Raw genomic sequence first — 22,307 nt, 5'->3', positions numbered from 1 at the left:
ATCAGACGTGTATATACAGTAGAGGGCCTATATTGCTTGTCTGGTTTTAATAATCAGACGTGTATATACAGTAGAGGGCCTGTATCTCTTGTCCGGTTTTAATAATCAGACGTGTATATACAGTAGAGGGCCTATATTGCTTGTCTGGTTTTAATAATCAGACGTGAATATACAGTAGAGGGCCTGTATCTCTTGTCCGGTTTTAATAACCAGACGTGTATGTACAGTAGAGGGCCTGTGTCTCTTGTCTGGTTTTAATGACCAGACGTGTATGTACAGTAGAGGGCCTGTATCTCTTGTCCGGTTTTAATAACCAGACGTGTATGTACAGTAGAGGGCCTATATTGCTTGTCTGGTTTTAATAACCAGACGTGTATGTACAGTAGAGGGCCTGTGTCTCTTGTCTGGTTTTGATGATCAGACGTTTATGTACATTGCATGACGCCTTGGAATACTAGGAATTTTCGAAACCAATTACATGTATAAAAGGTGAAGGTCGTTGTAGGGGAAATACCGAAATTCCTTGTTTAAAAGAAATTACGACATTTTAACGTCTGGAATGCTGCCTCAAGTCATTGGTTCGTGTTTTTTTTTTTTTTACAATAATTGTAGAAAGTAAACGTTCTTAGAAGAAATCCCTGTTTAAGTACTTTGATGTTAAGGTCACCTTGCAGACTTACATGACCTATTGCTGTGTTTTGTCCGTTGTTGTGCGTCGTCCATCGTTAGTATCCGTCGAACGTCGTGTTGTAAGCCTTTGAACAGTTTCAGATTCTTCTTTAGAACGGCTGAACCAGTTTTGATGCATAACGTGCATGATACTAGGGGAATAAAAAAATTGTGAAGTCCATAGATTCTGCCACCCTGTTGTTTGAGGGATGGTGTAAAAAGCATCAAAATTAATGTTATCTTCAACACACGTCTTTATTCCTAGACATCGACCAGTCAAATTATTCCTAGCACTCTGATTGGTACTACGGATAACTCAGTTTACCTTATCAAGATATAGGGCTCACGACGGGTGTGACCGGTCGACAGGGGATGCTTTCTCCTCCTAGGCTCCTGATCCCATCTTTGGTATCTTTCCCCAACTCTCTAATTTGTATTGCTTGACAGAGTTATGAGATTGATCACTGTTCGTTATCCTCACTTTTCATAACAAGCAATGCACCCTTTACTTAAACCGTATAATCTATGATCCCTGGTTTCTTGATCCATAACCCAGGGTTGACCTAAGTTGGTCATATATTGACAATATATAATATCTTAGAAAACCCTCGTCTTATACACCTACGCATCAGGCAGTCAAAATGTTGTCATGTTATAATGAACGATGAAATCTCGCCTAAGTTGGTTATAATTGACTATTGTATTACATCTTAAGTCATACTCTCTACATAAGTTGGTTATAATTGACTATTGTATTACATCTTAAGTCATACTCTCTACGTAAGTTGGTTATATTTGACTATTGTATTACATCTTAAGTCATACTCTCTACATAAGTTGATTATATTTGACTATCGTATTACATCTTAAGTCATACTCTCTACATAAGTTGGTTATATTTGACTATTGTATTACATCTTAAGTCATACTCTCTATGTAAGTTGGTTATATTTGACTATCGTATTACATCTTAAGTCATACTCTCTACGTTTGGACATCAAGCATTAAGACTGTTGGCGTGATTATAATAAGTAATGGGCCCTTTACCAAAACTGCGAAATTCATGACCCCTTGGATTCAGGGTCCATACCTCAGTGTGGATCTACATGCAATTTGGTTACATTGAAAATACATCAACATTTAAAAATCTTCATTATTTCTGAAAAAACAAAAAAAAAAAACAAAACTCCAGAATGTTTCCATGATTATGATGGGCAATGATCCCTTTATCAATTGTTAAATTCGTGACCCAAGGTTCAGATACGAAGGCGGAACTAGAATGGTTGTGCATTGAAAATGCAATAGAGTTCTTCCGTGATGGAAATCAAGCAGACAAGTTGTTTGTATAACTATAACAAGCAATGTTAAGTTTATGGCCCCTTGGTTCAGAGTTGAGATCCCAGAGTGAAGCTTAGGTAATCATGTTGAAAATGCAATATGAATTAAAAAATCTTTACACATGGATATCAAGCTGGCAAACTGTTTTTATGATTACCTATAAAGAGCAATGAGCCCTGGAACTGTAAAAATCCTTTGATCTTTTAGAACAGGAAATCGCATTTCGCTGTGTAGTGATAAAACTTACCCTCTTATAAACGAATTCCAGGTTGTCATCTGTGTGTGATAGTTATACTAATATGTCTATCATGTATTACAAAATATGAAAATGGAGAAGAATAGAAAAGGAAAAGATAACAATTATTTCTAAACACCAAAACATTTGCAGGGGGTATATAGAAACAGTACCTCAAAATATAGAATCAACACCTCAAAATATACAATCAGCACCTCAAAATATACAATCAGTACCTCAAAATATATAGTCAGTAACTCAAATATACAATCAGTACCTCAAAATATACAATCAGCACCTCAAAATATACAATCAGTACCTCAAAATATAAATTAATATATAAAGAATCAGTACCTCCAAATATAGAATGAGTACCTCAAAGTATAGAATTAATATATAAAGAATCAGTACCTCCAAAATTAATATAGAATGAATACAGCCAGGGCCGTAACTGCCGATGAGGCAGACGAGGCAACTGCCTCGTCTGATTTTTTGGCAAAAAAGAAAATAAAATTATATAAATGTTATATTATAGGATATATGTTTAAAATGAAGACAAGCACCTTTGTCTTTGACACCATATTACGATTCTTTACATAGTACAAATGAAACACAAACATGATAAATTGGGATTTAAAAAGTGTCATTTTCAGTCGTAAAGTCAATCGGCGGCCCCCAATCCCCTGCCTCCCCTGATTTAGAACCCTACTTACGGCCCTGACAGCAACGTACAGAATGAACACCCACAATAAAAAACCAGTACCTCTAAATATAGAATCAGTTCCTAAAACTATAGAATCAGTACCTCAAATACCTAAGAAATGGGTATGCGCTCTATTTGCTTTAAAACAAACCAATTCAAACATCGATCGATGTTTTAAAGTATTTAGAAAAATCGCTCTATTTTCTTGAATTTTTAGCGTTCGTTTGATGTAATGTTCATTGATTGGAAAACATAGCACTTTAATCGAGCAGATTAATAAATGTTTTACTTTTAACGAAATGAAGACAGCTCTTTTCTTGTATAATGTATGATATACTGACGTGCTACAGAGGGCTGGGAATTAGTCTAGGATCTGCAGTAGTAGAAATCAAGCCAGTATAACTTCGGCGAAACCTTACAAAGGAATTCATCAAATTGGATAGATTTCCTCATTTTAGACAGAAATGGATGCCTGTAAAAGTCTTCTCCAGTATAACCTGGAGCTTACAAGGGTCAGCGGCTTACGTTTGCTTTCAAGGGCAGTGTTGTGTCTGGTAGCCTCCCATTGACAGAAACATTAAAAATGGAAACATTTGTAAACACAATAATTAAATTTAGCGGTTTATTAATGTTTTATTGCTTTATGTAAAGCAGCAGAATATATGAGGAAAGTTGAAGAAAGGAACTATCTTAACAGACCTTTCTCCTCACTTGTCTTCAGTAGTTACAGCTATATGCTACTGTATATTGAAGACATTGTTGTTTCTTTGGATAGGAGTCGTTCTACTGTAGACCAATAAATAAATAATGGACCGGGCACAGCGTCTGTCGGTGTTTTCTACCGATTTCTTCTAACTGTGCACCACAAGCTGTGTCCTATCACTGGAGGATGAAGGCTATCAAAGTTGTAACAAATCGTTACATTTCCAATATTACACAGTGTTGGTAACTATTGAAGGATTCGATCATCGAGTACCGGTGCATGTGCCCAGCATTGTCATTTCTTTATCGTTTACGTATCACAGTATTCATTATTTATTAAACCATTGCGATGCAGTGATTTATCAATTATATATTGACAGATTATCTTACGTCAGATTATTAATTTTGAAACACCTAAAGTAAATTGTCACGCAAGCCGGTGTCTAGCTTTCATTTGCCTCTATATGGTCACCGTTCAGCTTTTGAAAATATTTGTGTTTTCAACTTTTGTTTAGAGCATATAATGGTATGTAGAAAAATAGAGTATATTTGGTCAAACACTTCTGAAGCATAATTAAATAAACACCACATGACTCTATGCTGATATATATTTGTCTGATCAACTGTTAAACTTTTAATTATTGTTTAAGTGATGTAAAATATCCAAAATATTCCACTAGAATCCTTATTAGTAAAATATATAAAAACCGTAAATCTCGCATCTTATAATAAACAGTGGGATTAAATGCCCTGAATTCATTTATCAGCCCTGTAGCATTCTGTATGACGAGAAGAAAAAACTCAATTAATTCTACTATAAATAAATAAATTCTTTCTTCAACAAATCAACATTGATACGTCACATGCAGACTTTATTAGATATAAAGGTATGCGACAAATATTTATTAAATGTGTGAAACGGTTTCCGGACAATCTCTTCACTATGCCATTTCCATGAAGGTCCTCTACAAGGTTCTGGACAGTATACACTGGTATCGATGACATATTTAATTTTCATGGTATTTACATCAATAATTAAATATGGGTAAACTAGAGATGGTATTTGCATCTATGCGTTTACAGAACCCTCAAGTGATTTAAAAATAATTGATTAGTAATCTATTAAATTGCATAACCTATTAGATTAATTTTTGACTGCAGGGAAGATGGAAACTGGATCGTACATAAATGCAGCAACTGGTAATTTCAGTCGGGTGTGGTGTTTCATAACTTCCTGTCTTTAACCCGTACACACAGGGGAAGATCATTACACTTCCTGTATTCATTGTTAATACTTAATTCAGATCCTTCCACTTAAGGTAAAAAAAGTGATTAAAAACTCCAACATCAGATCTCCTGAAATTGACAGTCTTGACAGTACTAGGATTGTGAACATCAAACGCCCCTTTATTTTACAATTTCATACTTATAATCACTTCGTCTTCATACATCAATATGAGTAAAAAATTGTCGGCGAGACGTAAAAACGATCACTCAATCTTCATATACCACAGATGTCAACGTCGTTTTATGTACAAAAGACGGCAATGACGTCTTCATATACCGATCAAATGCTGTCTGACGTGTTTCATACCGATTGTTAGGCCGTTGTTGGCACACTGATTTTGACTACGGATAACTCCGTTTACCTGATCAGGATATAGGGCTCACGGCAGGTGTGACCGGTCGACAGGGGGTACTTTCTCCTCCTAGGCACCTAATCCCACGTCTGTTGTGTCCGTGTTTGCGCAACTATCTATTTTGTATTACTTATAGGAGTTATGAGATTGATCACTGTTCGTTATCTTCACCGTTCATACTATAGTAAGTGTTAATGTCGTCCTCCTATGCTGTAGAATTTAATGAAGTCTCTATATACTATACATTTTAATGGCGTCTTCATTTGATATAGATGTTAACATCCTCATTCACTATAGACCGCTGGCTATACCGTGGTGGTAGATTGATTGATTTAATATCGTTTAATGTCGCATCCCCATTTAGTCGCCTTTTACGACAAGCAAGGGGTACTTATGACCTATTCTAACCCAGATCCCTACGGGCCTCCCTTGGTGGTAGAGCATTCGTTCTATAACTGGGAGGTCTTGATTGCGAGCCCTGCTCATGCTCGTCAAACTGTAAACGTAAACACAGGTATAGTGATTGTTCTTCGCTAAACGCTCCGCATTTAGAAATGAGAATTACGGGCCGTTCGAACATGACCTTGAAAACGGAGGCCCCGTGTCGCAGCAGGCGTTGGCACGATACCGGACTCTGACTGGGGCCACATCGCTAAGCTTATGTCTGACTTTGTGGCACTTTATCTACCTCTCGTGACGTCTCAATATCAGTGACAAATCTTCTAAGGGACATAAAAAATACAAATTATTCGTATTAGAAGTCAACGCCATGTTGAGATTCATTTGATGCGTGTTGAGCTATTTATAGACGCCTAAATGACTTCACGACCAGCTTATTGAATTTTTGCGTACCCACTATGTTTCCATTTGAAGTACTATTACAACTGTTTTCTTGTACATGCAAATGATTTTAAACATGTAATTAAGTAGAGGTTGATAACCTTAAAAACTGAATCATCTGCTTTATAAAGTTTTTTTTTTCTTTTTTACAATAAATAAATAAACATTAGACCATTCAGCTTTAACGTCGTCCTACTATAAACAAGAGTTTTTAGTTTTCTTAAAGATAAGAGGGCATTGAGCACTCTGTGTTAAAAGAGTTATTCTACACCAATTCAATGATACGCATCGTTATCTTCCAATAAATGGAAGAGAAGAACATTTTATGTATAGTGTGTGGAGAATTGAGTCATATTTGTCATATTATCTCTTTCCTTGTAGTTAAACAACAGTCATAGTACAGAACCTGTTTTCTGTTTTATTTTCAGGAGATTGCACTGTCAGAGAAACGTGATCCACACCAACTTATTCGTTTCGTTTATTCTGCGATCTATAATTTGTCTTGTTAAAGAAGTGTTCCACACACCAGACGGGAGGTCATCTGTCGTAAACAACATTGCGACACTTATGACAGAGGGATCGGTAAAACAAGTGACTTATCCATACATTTAACCACGTGATCAAGAAACACAAACACATAAATCACGTGTTAACTCCCGTCATAATCATACGTCTCATATGATAGCAACGTCAAGTTGATAAATTAAAAGACGCCTCCCTTCCCAACAATTACTGGTACACGGTTAAAAAGGTGACTATCGGCGTGTATGGATGGCGAGATAAGATTATGAGTATTGTTTGGGTGATTAGACTCTATCTGACAGACCCAGAATTACTTTGGATTGACCAGCATCTCAAAGCTATCTCTTAGCAATGGGGCTGATGGTAAAAAAGTAGAAATTCATTTTTGTTTCTATGGTAACTGTGTAATTGTTTTTATTGTATGATGGATACATTTTAATAGTGTGGTCGTCCATAGACGTGCGTGTTGTCGGCTCATTTTTCGTTTTCTTCAGGCTGATTATTAAGAATCTGTATTGATTATAGAGTGACACATTTGTCAGTTTAATTCCATATGCATATACATGACGCTGACTACAGTACGATAGAAGAATATTACCCCTCCTAAAAATTAATCTGATTAGTTTGTGTTTTTCTCGTTACATTATTTTCTATAACGTGAAAATACCGTTGTTTGTGTGTACTTGAAATAATGTTTCTTTACTTCATTATAACCGTATCTGAACCTGACACAGTGCTAAATAACTTAATATGATGCAGGAAATTAATAAAATCTAATAGAGGTTTTATCTTTATTAAAGAGACTGTTTTGAGTTAACCGTTCTGACGTCATGGTTTTAAAATCAAGTCCGATGATTTTTTTTCCCTACACTACAGAAACATTGGGCACATTCAATTAACATTGATTGTATGAAGAAAAACAACATGTAAACTTTTTTATTAAGGTCTTCCGTCTACAGTGGAGAACCTGTTTCCTCTAACTGTTAAATATTACGTTCAACAGCCAAAACCTTTTTTTTTTTTATTAAGGTCTTCCATCTATAGTGGAGAACCTGTTTCCTATAACTGTTAAATATTACGTTCAACAGCCAAAACCTTTTTTCACAAATTATAAAATCTTTGGAGAGTTCTTAAGACTTCTAAAATGCATATTCTCAAATATCATTTCCTTATGGGTTAAAGATTACCATTCACTTACTTAATGCCCGCCACGTTTCTTTTTTATGCATCTATTCCCTCTTTCATTAGTAGTTTATGTAACTGAACTTCTTTGACCCACAGACCTGGCAGTGTAAGCTGGTGTTCTCCTTGTTTAACTACATCATCTTGGCTAACTACATGTGGATCTTCATAGAAGGTTTCTACCTCCATAATCTCATCTTCATTTCCGCATTTGAGAAAAGTAGACGGTTCCATCTTTACATTCTAGCGGGATGGCGTGAGTACCTCATATATTTAACGGTTACAGTGTTAGTGAACTACATTTTTTATCACTGATGTATAATACTTCATATGAAAACTTGGAGATGACGAACAGTGATCAATCTCATAATTCCTATTAAGAATACAAAATTTAGAGCCGGGCAAAAACGGACCACTGGACATACTATGGTTGGGGTCAGATACTTCGGAGGAGTGAAAATTCTCTGTTAATCAGTTACATCCGTCGTGAGCCCTATATCTTGTTCAGGTAAACGGAGTAATCCGTAGTCAAAACCAGTATCTAAAGAACAACTTACATGTAACAATAGGTATGAAACACGTCATGCATCATTCAAATTAATGACGGGTTGTCTTTGCAAGTTAGATGATTATAATGACCATAAGATTTGCGAAATGCTGACTTTAGATGATACTGCTTAAATCCCTGTAACACGGTGTTAAATTGATTATACGCAGAACATGTCTTCAAGTATATATTGAATCAATTACGAGACAGTCCCCGAGGGTCTCTACAGCCTAGTAGCTAAGTACTTCGTTACCAGCTTGAAAATACGGATGTATATTTAATTGCTGGGATAAAATGTAGAAATCTATTTCAAAATTAAGGATTATCTCCCTCATGCATAGCTCTGATCCTTGGACGACTTTGGCTCCAGTTTTTTTGGCACTCTGGTTTTCCTTTTAGGTCTTACAAGTTTATTGTTATTTCGAATTTCCTAAATTTCGGCTTGAGTATCACTGAAGAGACATTATTTGTCGAACTGTGCATCTGGTGCATCAAAATTGGTACTGTATAAGTTTTACATAAACCCCATATGCAGGTGATAATGTAATATTGCTACTTATAAGATTAGTATGGGAAGTTGACGATGGAAATGCAGAAGTCATCCTGCTCGTCAAAAAGATGAGTTGTTAGTTTGCCTTTAACAGCTACATGTATGTTCATCGATATATCTATATGTTGAGTTGAAGGCCAAAGCAAGATATTTTTTTCTTCTCATGTAGAAGCATTTGAATAAATTATGCCTCATAGAAATACAAAAAACAGTTCAAGTAATAAAGGAGCAACATTCGTGCCCACGGGTCTTCCGGGAATCAGAGTGGTGGTAACAAAGTATGTTTTGGATAACTGGTCACAAGACAAACACATTTCTGTGTAAATATTCAACAGCTACTAAGTTATTAAACAACATTTCTAACTGATGTGTGTTGCATCACTTTCGCAGAGTAAACTACCTGTAAATTCCTGACGATGAGTTTTGCAGTATGTTTAAGACACTTAATCTCACCACCTTCCTTGCGCCCCCCCCCCCCCCCCCCCCCCCCCAATCCAAGTAGAAGAGGGAAAGTTGCCATGTTTCACAATACATCTTCAAATGTATTGTGCCAAAACATATTTAAATCACATGTGTATTCTAAAGACTTCTATAGAATTTTTAGTAAATTTGAATTAGCAAAACATTTCTCAAATCAACATCAAAACGTACGACTTTTCAACAATTTACACGACCATTCCTCACGATAAATTAAAGACTAGACTTTTTGAGATCATAGACAGTTGCTTCGTCAACATAAATGGAAAAAAGGGAAATATTCATATCTAGTGATCAGTCAGTCATTCAAAAATTGCTTTGTTAAACATCACTCTGATTCTATGTACAATGTACAAGAATTCTGAAGTTGATATGAAAAAGATACTGGAGTTGCTCATTGACAATATCTTCATAGTCTTTGGCAATCAGGTCTTTCAACAGTTTGTTGCAATTCGCATGGGCACGAATTGAGATGCTTTGTTAGCTGACCTGTTTTTATATTCTTATGAGGTAGCATTTATTCAAAAGCCTCTACAAAAAGATAACAAATATCTTGCTGTGGCCTTCAATTCGACATTTAAATCTATCGACAACGTTTCATCTATTAACAATAATCATTTTCATTCATATGTCGATTCCATATATCCCAGTTAACTCAAAATACAAGATACCACAGTCTTCCACATATGTTGCCTACTTAGGTATCTTATTGAACATAGATGCTAACGGCAAACTAACAATTCAACTTTTATGAAACAGGATGATTTCAGCTTCCCCATCGTCAACTTTCTATATCTATGCAGCAATGTTCCATTATCACCTGCACCTGTCGTTTATGTCGTTTACCTGATTCGATATGTAAGAGCTTGTTCTGTGTATGCTCAATTTTTAAATTGAAGCGGACTACTGACAAACAAATTGATGTTACAGCATTCCTATTTAAGATCAGCATATTGCAAATTCTGTAATCGTTTTACGATATACTTTGCCAATACAACCTTTAATTGGGTCAAATGCTTCTAGATGGTGTCCGGATAGGGCCATTTGCAAAGGTGTTACTGCGCGTTAGTCACAACAAGCCGTCACGCCAACAATCAATGCGCCTTTGCGCAGAAAAACAACGCGCCTTCGCGCTCTCACGCCCACAAGCAACGCGCCTCGCGCAGGCAAGCAACGCGCCTTCGCGCCATCACACCAAAAAGCAACGCGCCTTCACGCTAACACAACTTTGCACAACTTGCCTTCGCACCGACAAGCAATGTGCCTTGGCACCGTCACGCCAACAAGCAACACTCACGAAGGCGTGTTGCTTGTTGGCGTGAGAGCGCGAAGGCGCATTGCTTGTCAGCGCGAAGGCGCGTTGCTTGTTGGCATGACGGCGTGTTGTGACTAACGCGCAGTCACGCTTTTGCAAATGACCCTATCCGGATACCATACTCTGACGTGTTTCATATCTATTTGAGGCCGTTCTATATATATACCAGTATTAACTATAGATTGCTCCGTTACTTGAGCAAGATATAGGGCTCACGGCGGATGTGACCGGTCGACAAGGGATGTTTACTCCCCCTGAACACACGATCCCACCTGGTAGAAACAAGGGTTCGTGTTGGCCCAACTCTTAATTTGTATTCCTTTTAGGAGTTATGAGATTGATCATTATCTTCAAATTATCATCTCTTGCATCTGTAATGGTAATTGTATTGTTGCCAATTTCTGTCAATTACTGATATCAGCAAACAAGTGAAATCAAATATACAATGACTGATATCAGTAAACAAGTGAAATCAGATATACAATGACTGATATCAGTAAACATGTGAAATCAAATATACAATTACTAATAACAGTAAACATGTGAAATCAGATATACAATGACTGATATCAGTAAACATGTGAAATCAAATATACATAGCTACAATGTAGACAGGGTTATCCAGATAGGAACATCTAAATTATACGTGTGTATGTGAACTATGAAATACTGGTATAGAAGTTATGACTACAGTGTTTGTTAGTGTGATGCTGTGTGGCGCCTGTTATCATAGTAGGACAACATGTTAACGTCCAGAATGCAGGTCTGTCATTCAAATGAAAACAAATAAGTGGCAGCTGTATATGCTCCCTAAAATACACGAACTTGATGAGCTCGTCCTTGATGTCATTTTAAAAATATTTACTACGTACCCCAGCCGTTCGACATACATGTATGATACGCTTCCATGCCGGGGCAGTGCAGAAACAGCTGACATGCATGAGAAACAAAAGAATGTATTCAAAAAATCGAATCATCGACCCTCTACTTCAAACTGCTTTGTTATATCCAGCATGTACAGGTATACATACCATGGTATTTGATGAATTACGACATTCTACCAAAAGACCTGTGGGACAGATACATAGGAAAGGGATATTGATGGCTTCAGTAGTTCCGATCGTATCTTTCTTCTCAGCGGTCTGCTGGGGCATCATGTTACATTGAAATGAATGATGAATATCACAAACAAGTAATAGTTGTGTCCACTAGGACCATCCCCTCGTCAGGAACACCCTATATTCGAATGAAAGATATAACAGATGTTATGTTACATTTTCCATGGACAATACAGAGATGGTGTTTCAGTACAGGCCGCACAACAGCGTGGTCTGTTCTGATACGGGTTTCCATGGAATATACGCATGCATGTATATACACATGCCCTTTAAAATAGTTATTCTTCTGCGCAAAATTGTTTCTACTAGATAATTTTGTTACCTTAGCAATTGAGTTGAATCAGAAGAGATAAACAAATTGCATATCGTTTGTTTGGTCCCCACCCCCAAATGAATGATTTCTTTCATCATCTGCGGCCTGATGTCTTTGACGCTTGCGTCATGTTCTTTTACTATTTGATGGGAGTTCACAAAAATTGAAACCTCTCTTTAAAACAAGTATCAAACACCCGTGTGACGGAGATCGCTGAAACACGCTCTATGGAATTAACTTCCTGTTGAATCTTATGACGTGTCACTGCTTATGTTAAATGTCCTACTTTTGACGTCAGGCTGGTATCGAGATTCGTACTTGGGACAAAGCAAAGCAAGCTTCTAAACCACTAGGATATCCGTAGTACAAAAATATGTGTACAAAATACTCTTGCACTCAGATTTTCAAGTTATTTGAATTAGACCAATATGGTATGAAGACCTTTCAATGACATAATAATTTTTTTTAAATCAAAGTGGTACAAAGAGAAAATGGATAAGTGTCGTCTGTTTCTTGTGTTACGTCTAATTGGATAAGTTTTGCTTACTCATGTAGAAACGTCACAAGCTGTAGGTCACGTGCCACACCTGGCGCTCAAGGCCACACATCCTGACTTAGGCATGTCGCTAATGGCGTAGCGGTGAAGATTCTTAAAGTCACGGTATTTATGGCCATATCCTAGAGACCCGTAAACTTTCGCTTTCAGACAAACAAGAAACAATCGCCAGGTACGAAAATCGAACCATCCCTTTCCAAAGCACTAGGCTGGGAGGGGGGGGGGGGGCACTACCAGTTAAACCCTTTAAAGTTCCACCCTCCAAATTTCTTAAATGCGTATTGTTCTGTATAGGCCAATCAACCACGAACGATGAAGGTCAATGTCAAACATTAAATATACTTATTGAACCGTGCATATTTATATTCCCAATGTTGTTTTGCATTTTGACATCTCTACAAGTTGTAATGACAGCCATTTTATCATGAATACGTTGCGGTTATAAACACTGTGTGTATGAATCTTGATAAATATAGTAGTCTATGATGGCTGGGAATTCAAACAGAAAGTAGAATGTAGATATCAGAAGTAAACACACACGAGGGTATCAAGTGCGACTCTTTACGCCGGCATACTGTCAGCGCTTCATGGGAAGTATTCCGACGTGACGCTTTGCAGTTCATACCCTCATGAATGTTAAAAATCTGAGTTATTCAATGAAGGACTGGGTGAGTGTTAAGATCTCTTTTCTCCATTTTTTCAGTGCTCCCTCTCCTGTGTGTGATTCCGTGGATACTGGTCAGAAGATTCCTCGAGGATACACTGTAAGCAATCGATGTTGATAAGAACGTCTATAATGATGAATCGTCACTACACTGTAAGCAATCGATGTTTATAAGAACGTCTATATTGGCGAAGCGTCACAAAATCATCTCAAAGTTTCTTGATGACCGAAACTTATTGATCACATGCAACTTTCTCTCAGTGTTACGTTTCTTGAGTGTTGAAACTCGTTTAGTAAATTGATAATCTTACTCTCGTACAACAGAAATACAGTTAGCATGTATTCACATTTCCATTGTTTTTGCCTTAGATATCTTTAAAAATTGTAATGATAGTCATTTTCTCATGAGTGCGCCGCAGTTGTAAACAATGCAGGTATGAATCTTGAAGTACGTCCATTTTAGCGGCTTGGAATTCTGACAGAAATGAAAGTAATATATATTTTTTAAATCCGTTTTGAAAATACATGAGGGTCTGAGCTGCAGCATTTCACACCTGCATACGTTTCTTGACGTGCTAACATGGCGCCTGACTACGCCAGAGTGAAGCGTCACAGCTCACACCCTCGTGATTTTTCAGAAATGAATCAAACTTTACCATTTCATGTATAGTGTCTTTATTTCGGGTAGCGGCTGATATTGTTTTGTCATTTAGAATCATTCTGGGATAACCATCATTGATCTGAACCAATGGCTCACTAAATTGCACTGCTGACAAAACACATCGCAATAGCCCACACCACTTGTACAGTAACTCGGTCAAACATGTTTTCTTTCTGTGTGTGTTTACTAAATCATGTGCGGGTAGACGTATTGATATATTGACTGAATGACGTATCATATTTTGTTATTGTTCAGTTCAGAGTGCCACATGTTCAGAGCCTGTAATATACCTCGCATCATTTACTGGTATTGATTTTTAAAAAGTTGATCAAAAATAACACAATATCGTTTTACCAAAACAAGATATTTCATGTACGAAATTTTCTCTGTCAAAGTACACGTTTCAAAATCGCGTTCAAGACGATGAATTAAATTTAGAATAGAATGCGCATACATTAACCTATTTGAAATCTACACCGCTATACACAGCGATTCCGTACGTGTGTTGTAAGCTGATACGTCATTGGCTAATTGTGGAAGGGGCGATAAAAAGCATGGGTTGTCAAAATTGTTGGTTTCTGTAACACGAGAAGATGACAAACGGCGTTCTGTGTCCCTGCTATCTCTTCAATAGTCACCCCAACTTAAATAAGATCATCTCGTAATCTGTTTATTTCTTGTATGAGATCTTTTATCATTGAAATGATGTCTTGATGCGAAAAATCCATTATGGCTCATTATATACAAATTTTTGCATCGTATGATAAAGATATAAACATCGTTATTTTTTCATAGTTATTTCATGCCTGAACATTAATACGTCATTGGTTCAGCTTCTTAAATTCCGCACCTATAATGGTATGTAATAGAGGGGCTTGTCACATAATGAAAAGTATCAAAATTTGATTAATTCTCTGTCACAGCACGCATAAATTAAACACACAAACAAAACCCTGCACTCATTATATAACGCAATGGGGCTAAGTATTAATTTGACGAAGTGTTTATTTGACATAGAAAAAAAAATTAAAGAATTGAAAAAATCAACAAACCAGGGTGCTTTCAAATTCAAAGGAATATAAACCATCAAAAGATAAAACGTGTTGTATCGTCTATCGTAATAATTCCCGTAGCACATGAAATAAGAAATATATGTTATCGATTGTATTCTGCTCTTATAAATGGAATTTGTTTTTTAGGTGTTGGAGCACTCACACTGTGGAGAATAAATTTGTATGGATAATTCGGGGACCAATTGTGGCCTCCATTGTGGTAAAAAAAAAAAAAGAGTTTCGTTTAAAATTTCTTAGCTGATTGTGTTAAAAAATGTATTTAATGATCTTTTTCAAACGTCTTAGCTGATCGTGCTAAATAAAATGTATTTCTATTTAGAACGTCTTAGCTAATCGTGTTAAGCAAATTAATTTCTTTTTCAAACATGTTAGCTGATCGTGTTAAAAGATGAATTTCTTTTCAATCCTTTTAGTTGAAACACCCATCTCTAGAACATGCCCTTATGTTCTTCCTTTCCCGAACATCTAGTCATAAAATACAAAATGAACTGTCGATACCACTTCTCAAATTTAAGAAATGTCTGGAGCTTTTAGACTCGCACGAAAACGAGGAAATTACAGGATAGACTAGTGCAGATTACTTTATTTCTTGCAGGTAAATTTCATATTTTTCATCAACATCATTCGGGTTATTTTCACCAAGCTGACAGCCTCTCACGTACATGACAAACATCGGTACAGGTGAGTCTGTTACATGTCGCATGACTACAAATTATTTTCTGGATATAAAAATGAGCCGCTGAAACTTTTAGGCAATGCTTTGAAATCCGTCACGCATCCCTCTGGACGTATATTTTTACCATGGACATCTGCTTTAGCATTTCAGAATTCCCCATGTTGGTACTATTACCCGAGGTTGCGTAACTGATTGCGATCATCAGGCTATGTCGTTACGACTTGTGTTGAAGTAGTGCAAATTATGCAATGAAGTCCGACTTTAAAACCCACATCTTCAACATCAGTCATAAGACACGCGACGAAACCAAAAATAAAAATCTCTTTCCTCGTTAATCATACTTTTATATTGAATTGATATACAACAAGTCCTAGACGCTCCAACCAAATTTGATACAATAAATGCAATCAATCAATCAATCAATCTCTCTCTCTCTCTCTCAACTGATCTAAAGTTGGGTTTTTTTGTTCCCCATTTTGTAGAAAACTGGCCCGCTCTACCTTGGTTCTGATACCTCTGTTCGGGGTCTACTACATGATTTCTGTAGTCATGCCTGAGTGCATGGACCCGGATGTAGAACTCGTCTGGTTGTACACGGAAGGTGGAGTAAACTCATTTCAGGTCTGTGCTAGGGATTCCATTTGTCAGACAGTCAAGTTTTAATCTAATTATTTGTCACTGATTCGTTCGTTTTCAAGTTCTTTAAAGATTGATACATTAGAAATGTTACCTTAGAAATCACAGCAACTGGGAGAAGTAGAACGGTTAACAACGAAGCTTCATTTCTATTGTTATTAAAAGTCAAGGAGAAAAACTCAGCTTTTCGGATGTTCTTAATAAGTCCGAATGTGACGGCCATTGCTTAACTTGATTACTTTCTCTTTCAGGGTTTTCTCATTGCCCTGCTTTTTTGTTTTCTGAATGGCGAGGTAAGGAAAGAAGCGAGGGGTCTAAAACGTCTTCATTTCACAGGATTTCGGTACTAAACAGGTAGCGTCGATGTTTATGACGTCATTGCTGTAAATTTCACGACCCGAGAAGGGGACTCATTCTTGCTTTCGGGGTCATAAAACAGAGATCCCGAATCAGGACCCATGGCGACCACTGTTAATGTTTTTCTTTAATTTCATTGGATCGTTTTGCATAGACCTCATAAACGTTGATGATAGCTTTATCATATGAATGAATGGTTAATCAGTTTCGATGAGGTATGCATCTTGTTGGTTTGACATTGGTTTGACATTTGCCCATGATTTTTAACTGAATCCAGAAATCAAGTTAGGTGTGCAAGTCTATGACAACAGTGTTTGTGTATGACGTCATTTTGGGCTTTCAAGCATTCATTCTCTGGGAGTATTTGGTTAGTGTATTGGTTTGGGAAACTGCAACAAAGTATCACAAGATGCTTTTGTTTACAAAAGGCTCTTTTTGAAAAATCCCCCCCAAAAAACACAACAAAACTTTCATGAATCATGCGGCAGAGTTGCAGTAATAATCTGTATTAGCGACATATATCAAGGTAATATGACAAAAAGCACTCTCTATAATTAATCCAGGAATAGAGTTCAGATAATGATTATAGCTCTTTTCTCACGTTGTTCAGATGCGGCTTTACAAATCACCACTGTTTGCATCAAAACGTTGTGAGGAAATCATCAAAAGTAGAGTAACCCGCATGCGTACAGAAGCAGAGTATTTCCCCAAAATTATGCAGTATTTTGTTCATTTCCTTTTAAATCATAAGCCACCCGCATATTCCATTTTGATAAGACACGGGGACTTGGTTTATCTCGGTTTTTGACTTATAAGACCCGGGAATTTGCCATTGGTTGGTCCCAGCTTTTTATTTATAAGACCCGGGAGTTTGTCATTGGTTGATCCCAGCTTTTTATTTATAAGACCCGGAAGTTTGCCATTGGTTGATCCCAGCTTTTTATTTATAAGACCCGGAAGTTTGGTTGACCTCGGTCCTGTGAGTCTGGTTGATCTCGTTTATTGATATATAAGATTGTGGAGCCCAGTTGACCTCGGTTTGTATAAAACCCGACAAACTGGTTGATAGTATGCTATATATTATGGGTTTAGTTGGGATTCAGCTTAGCATAATATAATTAAGTCATTCATTCATATGATAATCTACTAATTGGATGCTTGCACTCATGCTTGATTTTATTTATATTTGTAATTGATATTATTTACTCTGTTTTTTATGCCACCGAGATCGAAGATCGGGGTCATATTGTTTTTGTCCTGTCTATCATTCTGTAATTCTGTAAATTTGTAATTCTGTCATTCTGTCTGAAACTTTAACCTTGAAAATAATTTTTGAACAGTAAGTGATAGAGCTTTAATATTTCACATGTGTACTCCTTATGACAAGACCTTTACGTGGGTACTAAACCTTTTGACTTACTTTTATTTTTTCTTACATCGGTCATAACTTCTAAATGGTAAATATTAGAGCTTTCATATTGTACATGAGCATTTCTTGTGACAAGATCTTTCTACTGGTACCAAGATATTTGTCCTTGTGACCTTGGCCATCTTTGGAATTGCCCATTTTCGGGGGCATTTGTGTTTCACAAACACATCTTGTTGTTTTTTAAATTATTCCATTTCATGAATTGATTTTTTTCTACTATTGGACATCACGACAGAATAAGAAATTACAGAAAAGATTATGATATTCATCTATATACCAGTACGATTCTAAGATGACAAATCAATATATCGTCGTATGCCTTGACGAGATTCTCGTCCGTTTGTATGCATCGGCGATATTCACATCCAGTTGTATGCATGAAAGGTGAAGATAACGAACAGTGATCAATCTCCTAACTCCACAAGGAATACAAGGTAGAGAGTCGGGCAAACCTCTTCACATACCAGAGGTATCAACAAGATTTACACTCCAGATTGTGTTCGGTTTCTTTCTAATAACTGTCAAATGAAATGTTAAGCAATTAAGAATAAGTGACACATACTGTGAATTATCGATAACGAAATCGAATGACTTGCCTATGGAGTATACGAGTATGGAAGTATGAAATATACTGGGTTTGTTTATGTGTTTATATGATATCACAAATCCAGCAAAGTTATACAATGTTTCAACAATACAGACAAAACATCCACATTTTAGCGAACATGTGCTTGAAAAATAAAAATAGACGTCCTCAGTTACTGTAGTGAAATTATCCATTTACGTAATACTTTTACCCATCATGCTTAAGATATCACCATGGCAAACAATCCGTAGATCGCCCGCAGATCGCAGATCGCTCACTCCGTGTGGGCGCGAAAAGAATCCGTCGTTACGAAAAGTGAAAATTGCGAGGTCTCTAGGATTTTGTCCCGTGCCAGGAAAAACGTTGATTCGATTAGGTACTCTCCCTGCGAAAAAATCTTAGCATATATTAGCATAATTATAATTACGGTAATTCGCCTAACTGGTTATTTGGAGTACTTACTTTGTCACCGGGAGCCTAGGTTCAGATCCCGACTCAGGTACCGAGTCAAACCCCAGACGTATAACATATATAAGTAGTGACTGTCCCCTCACCAGACTCCTGGTATTAGATGTGACAATCGTGGCGGGTCTTTATGATATGACTTTAAACACGGGAGTTTTTTGTCATGGTAGTCGTTGATACGGGAAAAAATCATATATATATATATTTCACATTTCTACAGAGTGAAGAATTTTCGGATTGGAATAAAAACAGCATTTCAACAAATTATAGTTTCTCCACTTGAGTGAAAAATTCTCGAAAGGACAGTAAAACACCCCCCTTCCACACATTTTCAGGACCTCGCATGCTCTGTTTTCCAGCTAAATAACAACATAAAACAAGAAAGTAATGCGTTTTAGAAATCTATACGAATTTGAAATAACATCATTTCCATGGTGTCATGATTAAATGATAAGACGAGGTAGATAATTATGTAGGAGAGGTTTATTGGGGGAAATAAACTCGTCCTGCTCGAGACATTTTATGGGAAATTAAAACTAAAAGTAATGTTTTCATTTTGCAACAGTATCTTGAAACAGAAAGGGTTATTCGCCATCAATTCTGACAACGAGGCCAGTATTTCTAGTCCATTACGGTGACTTTTTAATAGGCACCAAGTACGTCGTTATTTTTCTAGGAAACATATATCTAGGCATTTCACATGACGTCAAGATATAAAATCTCCATTATCCCTTTGACGCAACAATGCTCCTTTGACGTCAACAGATTTATTGTAATTCTTACAATGGTGGACATTGTTAATCTCTACGTTCAAGTTTGACTTTTGGGTAGAAAATAACCATTGCCACGTGTAGCTTTTTAACTCCAGCGCACCTTCCCTGTTGTACACAAATATTGGTCTCAGTTTATAGAAATCTACTTCAGGTTCAGCAGGAAGTACGCAAAAGTTGGAACCGGAAGTGTAAGCTACGACGGTTCAGTACGTCATCGAGGTCCAGCAGAACTCTGTCTATCGGGTCAACCATGTATGCCAAAAACCTAAAGACCGGTGTTTTAGCTGGAAATATCGGAACAGGAAAGAAAGATGGCAAAACACAGCATGGACACCAAATATTCAAGAACGCCAGCAACGATTCGGGAAGGGACACAAAGACCGAAGAGAAAGCTCAAATGCAGGAAGTCCGAAGATTGTTATAATTATTCACATAAAATAACAAAACAGATTGCTCATCCCACGTGATATTACATTTGAGACGGGAGCCGTGAATTTCTGATATTGAATGGTTATCAGAGGGGGGATATGGGCGGGACTTCGGACACTTTGGCCTATTCGTCGGGCGCCCGTAAAATCATCTTTCTCGACAACTTCGTAGATCTGTACCCAACATTTCGTTCAGAGTATTTTACAAGAATGAATAAAGTTCTCAAAGCACTTTCACTAGATTGAGAAAAAGATGCGAGTTTGTGTCTCACATTCTGTATTTCTGTAGCACAATGGTGATCTTGTTATGAGGGAGAGATCATAAGAAGTGAAATGTTGATGCAGAAAGCGAGACAAATCATGAAAATGCATGAAAGGCGCACGGAAGGAGTGATTGTACGGTACTATGGTCGATAACGTGGTAACCACCAGATGATCGATGCCATATTAAGGATTGTGAAAATTATCTGGAGATAATTGGCCGCTTCGCTTAATTACTCCTTACTATGTAATTATCTGTATAGTTTACCATAGTTCACAATCCATCATTAAGATTATAGTTTGCGATACGGAAACCTATGATACTTTGATTGTTTATGAGAAAAGACATGATTCCTTGAATTCCATGTGCATGTGCTTTTAATACTGTTTATTGTTCACAACGATGGTGATAATGTTATAACTTGAATTGGTAACTACATGTCACAAAATAAATATTTAGAAAACAATGTATTTAATTTAATTGTATTGCAAAGTTAATTACTTGCAGTAGTTTGATTAATTCTAGTAAAAACTTCGATATTTAAGAAATCAATTTCCTTGAAAATATATTAGCGCTTCGTGAAAAATTTATATTCTTTTGAAATTGGCATTGCTTTCATCATAGACAATGAATACATGTTTGTTGCAAACTAGTTTGATCCGGTTATTTGTACCACCTGTCAACGTAATCATTGTCAAGTATCGAGCGTCGTCAAGGTCAAAGGGGGTATTGGCTGTTCCGTTTAAAGGAACGAATGGGTCTACGATACTTAAAACTAGTCTACATTTTTCAGAAAAGGCATAAAAATACAAGTATAAACAATAAAGATTTTTGTTGTTGTTTTATCGGGGGATAAAGGTAGCTATCCTTATAGAAAAATGTGTACAACCTGCTTTTTAACGATTTTTTCCCCTGCAGTGCTAGCTACATCTACATGTACATGTATGTGTATCTTCATTACCCGATAAGACAACAAAGAAAGCCTTTTTTTTTTTTTAAGTGTCGGCATGAAACGATGTAGTTCATATGCTCATATTTTGTAGGTTTTTTTTCTCTCTTAAGTTTCTTGTCTGTTTTTCTTGTACAAAATGAAATGAATTTCATTTCTTACAATCACATTAAATTTTCACGTCTGTTGGAGTTCCCAGCTGTTGAAATAGAATTAAGTACTATATTTATCGCCATCTGTATTTGCAATGTTTGCAACTACAACGTATTCACGAGGAAATGGCCATCATTACAGCTTGTAGAGATGCATTGGAAATATAAATGTGTTATTGACCACAAAAGAGTCGACATAATCTATTTCTGGTAATTGATAAACCACATCACCAGTATTAAAGTTTATAGAAGATACAGATTAGTTCACGAGACACCTGTTCCGGTCTTTCGTGCATGTCTGAGGTAAATTGCAACTTCTCGGGTCTCTCTGGTGAGCTCGGCAAATACACCTCGAACGTATCGTTCGCCGAATGAACGAGATGTGTACAAAATAGATGATATATGTACCAACCAATGTGCAAGTCGCGAATTAGTAATTATCAAACATGATTAAACTTACTGTGGGGATCTTTCTGGCAAATATTTATT

General features: G+C 36.7%; 1 protein-coding gene across 3 annotated transcripts in view; it reads left to right on the top strand.

Annotated features, from left to right (window-relative positions):
• LOC125675568 (parathyroid hormone/parathyroid hormone-related peptide receptor-like) overlaps positions 1-21,183 on the top strand; it is a 36,751-nt gene extending 15,568 nt beyond the window's left edge. The window contains exons 6-13 of one of the 3 annotated variants that reach the window (XM_056159398.1): positions 6,556-6,709; positions 7,931-8,087; positions 13,411-13,471; positions 15,232-15,304; positions 15,701-15,786; positions 16,264-16,402; positions 16,669-16,710; positions 20,179-21,183. In XM_056159398.1, the coding sequence (XP_056015373.1) occupies positions 6,556-6,709; positions 7,931-8,087; positions 13,411-13,471; positions 15,232-15,304; positions 15,701-15,786; positions 16,264-16,402; positions 16,669-16,710; positions 20,179-20,451 (985 nt within the window). In that variant the 3' untranslated portion in view covers positions 20,452-21,183. Of the gene's footprint in view, positions 1-6,555; positions 6,710-7,930; positions 8,088-13,410; positions 13,472-15,231; positions 15,305-15,700; positions 15,787-16,263; positions 16,403-16,668; positions 16,772-20,178 lie in introns of all 3 variants that reach the window. The other 2 variants (XM_056159399.1, XM_056159400.1) reach the window with 2 other exon arrangements.
• The last annotated feature ends 1,124 nt before the right edge of the window (positions 21,184-22,307 follow it).

This window comes from Ostrea edulis, chromosome 3 (assembly GCF_947568905.1).
Source record: "Ostrea edulis chromosome 3, xbOstEdul1.1, whole genome shotgun sequence".
NCBI classification, from domain to species: domain Eukaryota; kingdom Metazoa; phylum Mollusca; class Bivalvia; order Ostreida; family Ostreidae; genus Ostrea; species Ostrea edulis.
This window is presented reverse-complemented; position numbering and strand designations above follow the sequence as displayed.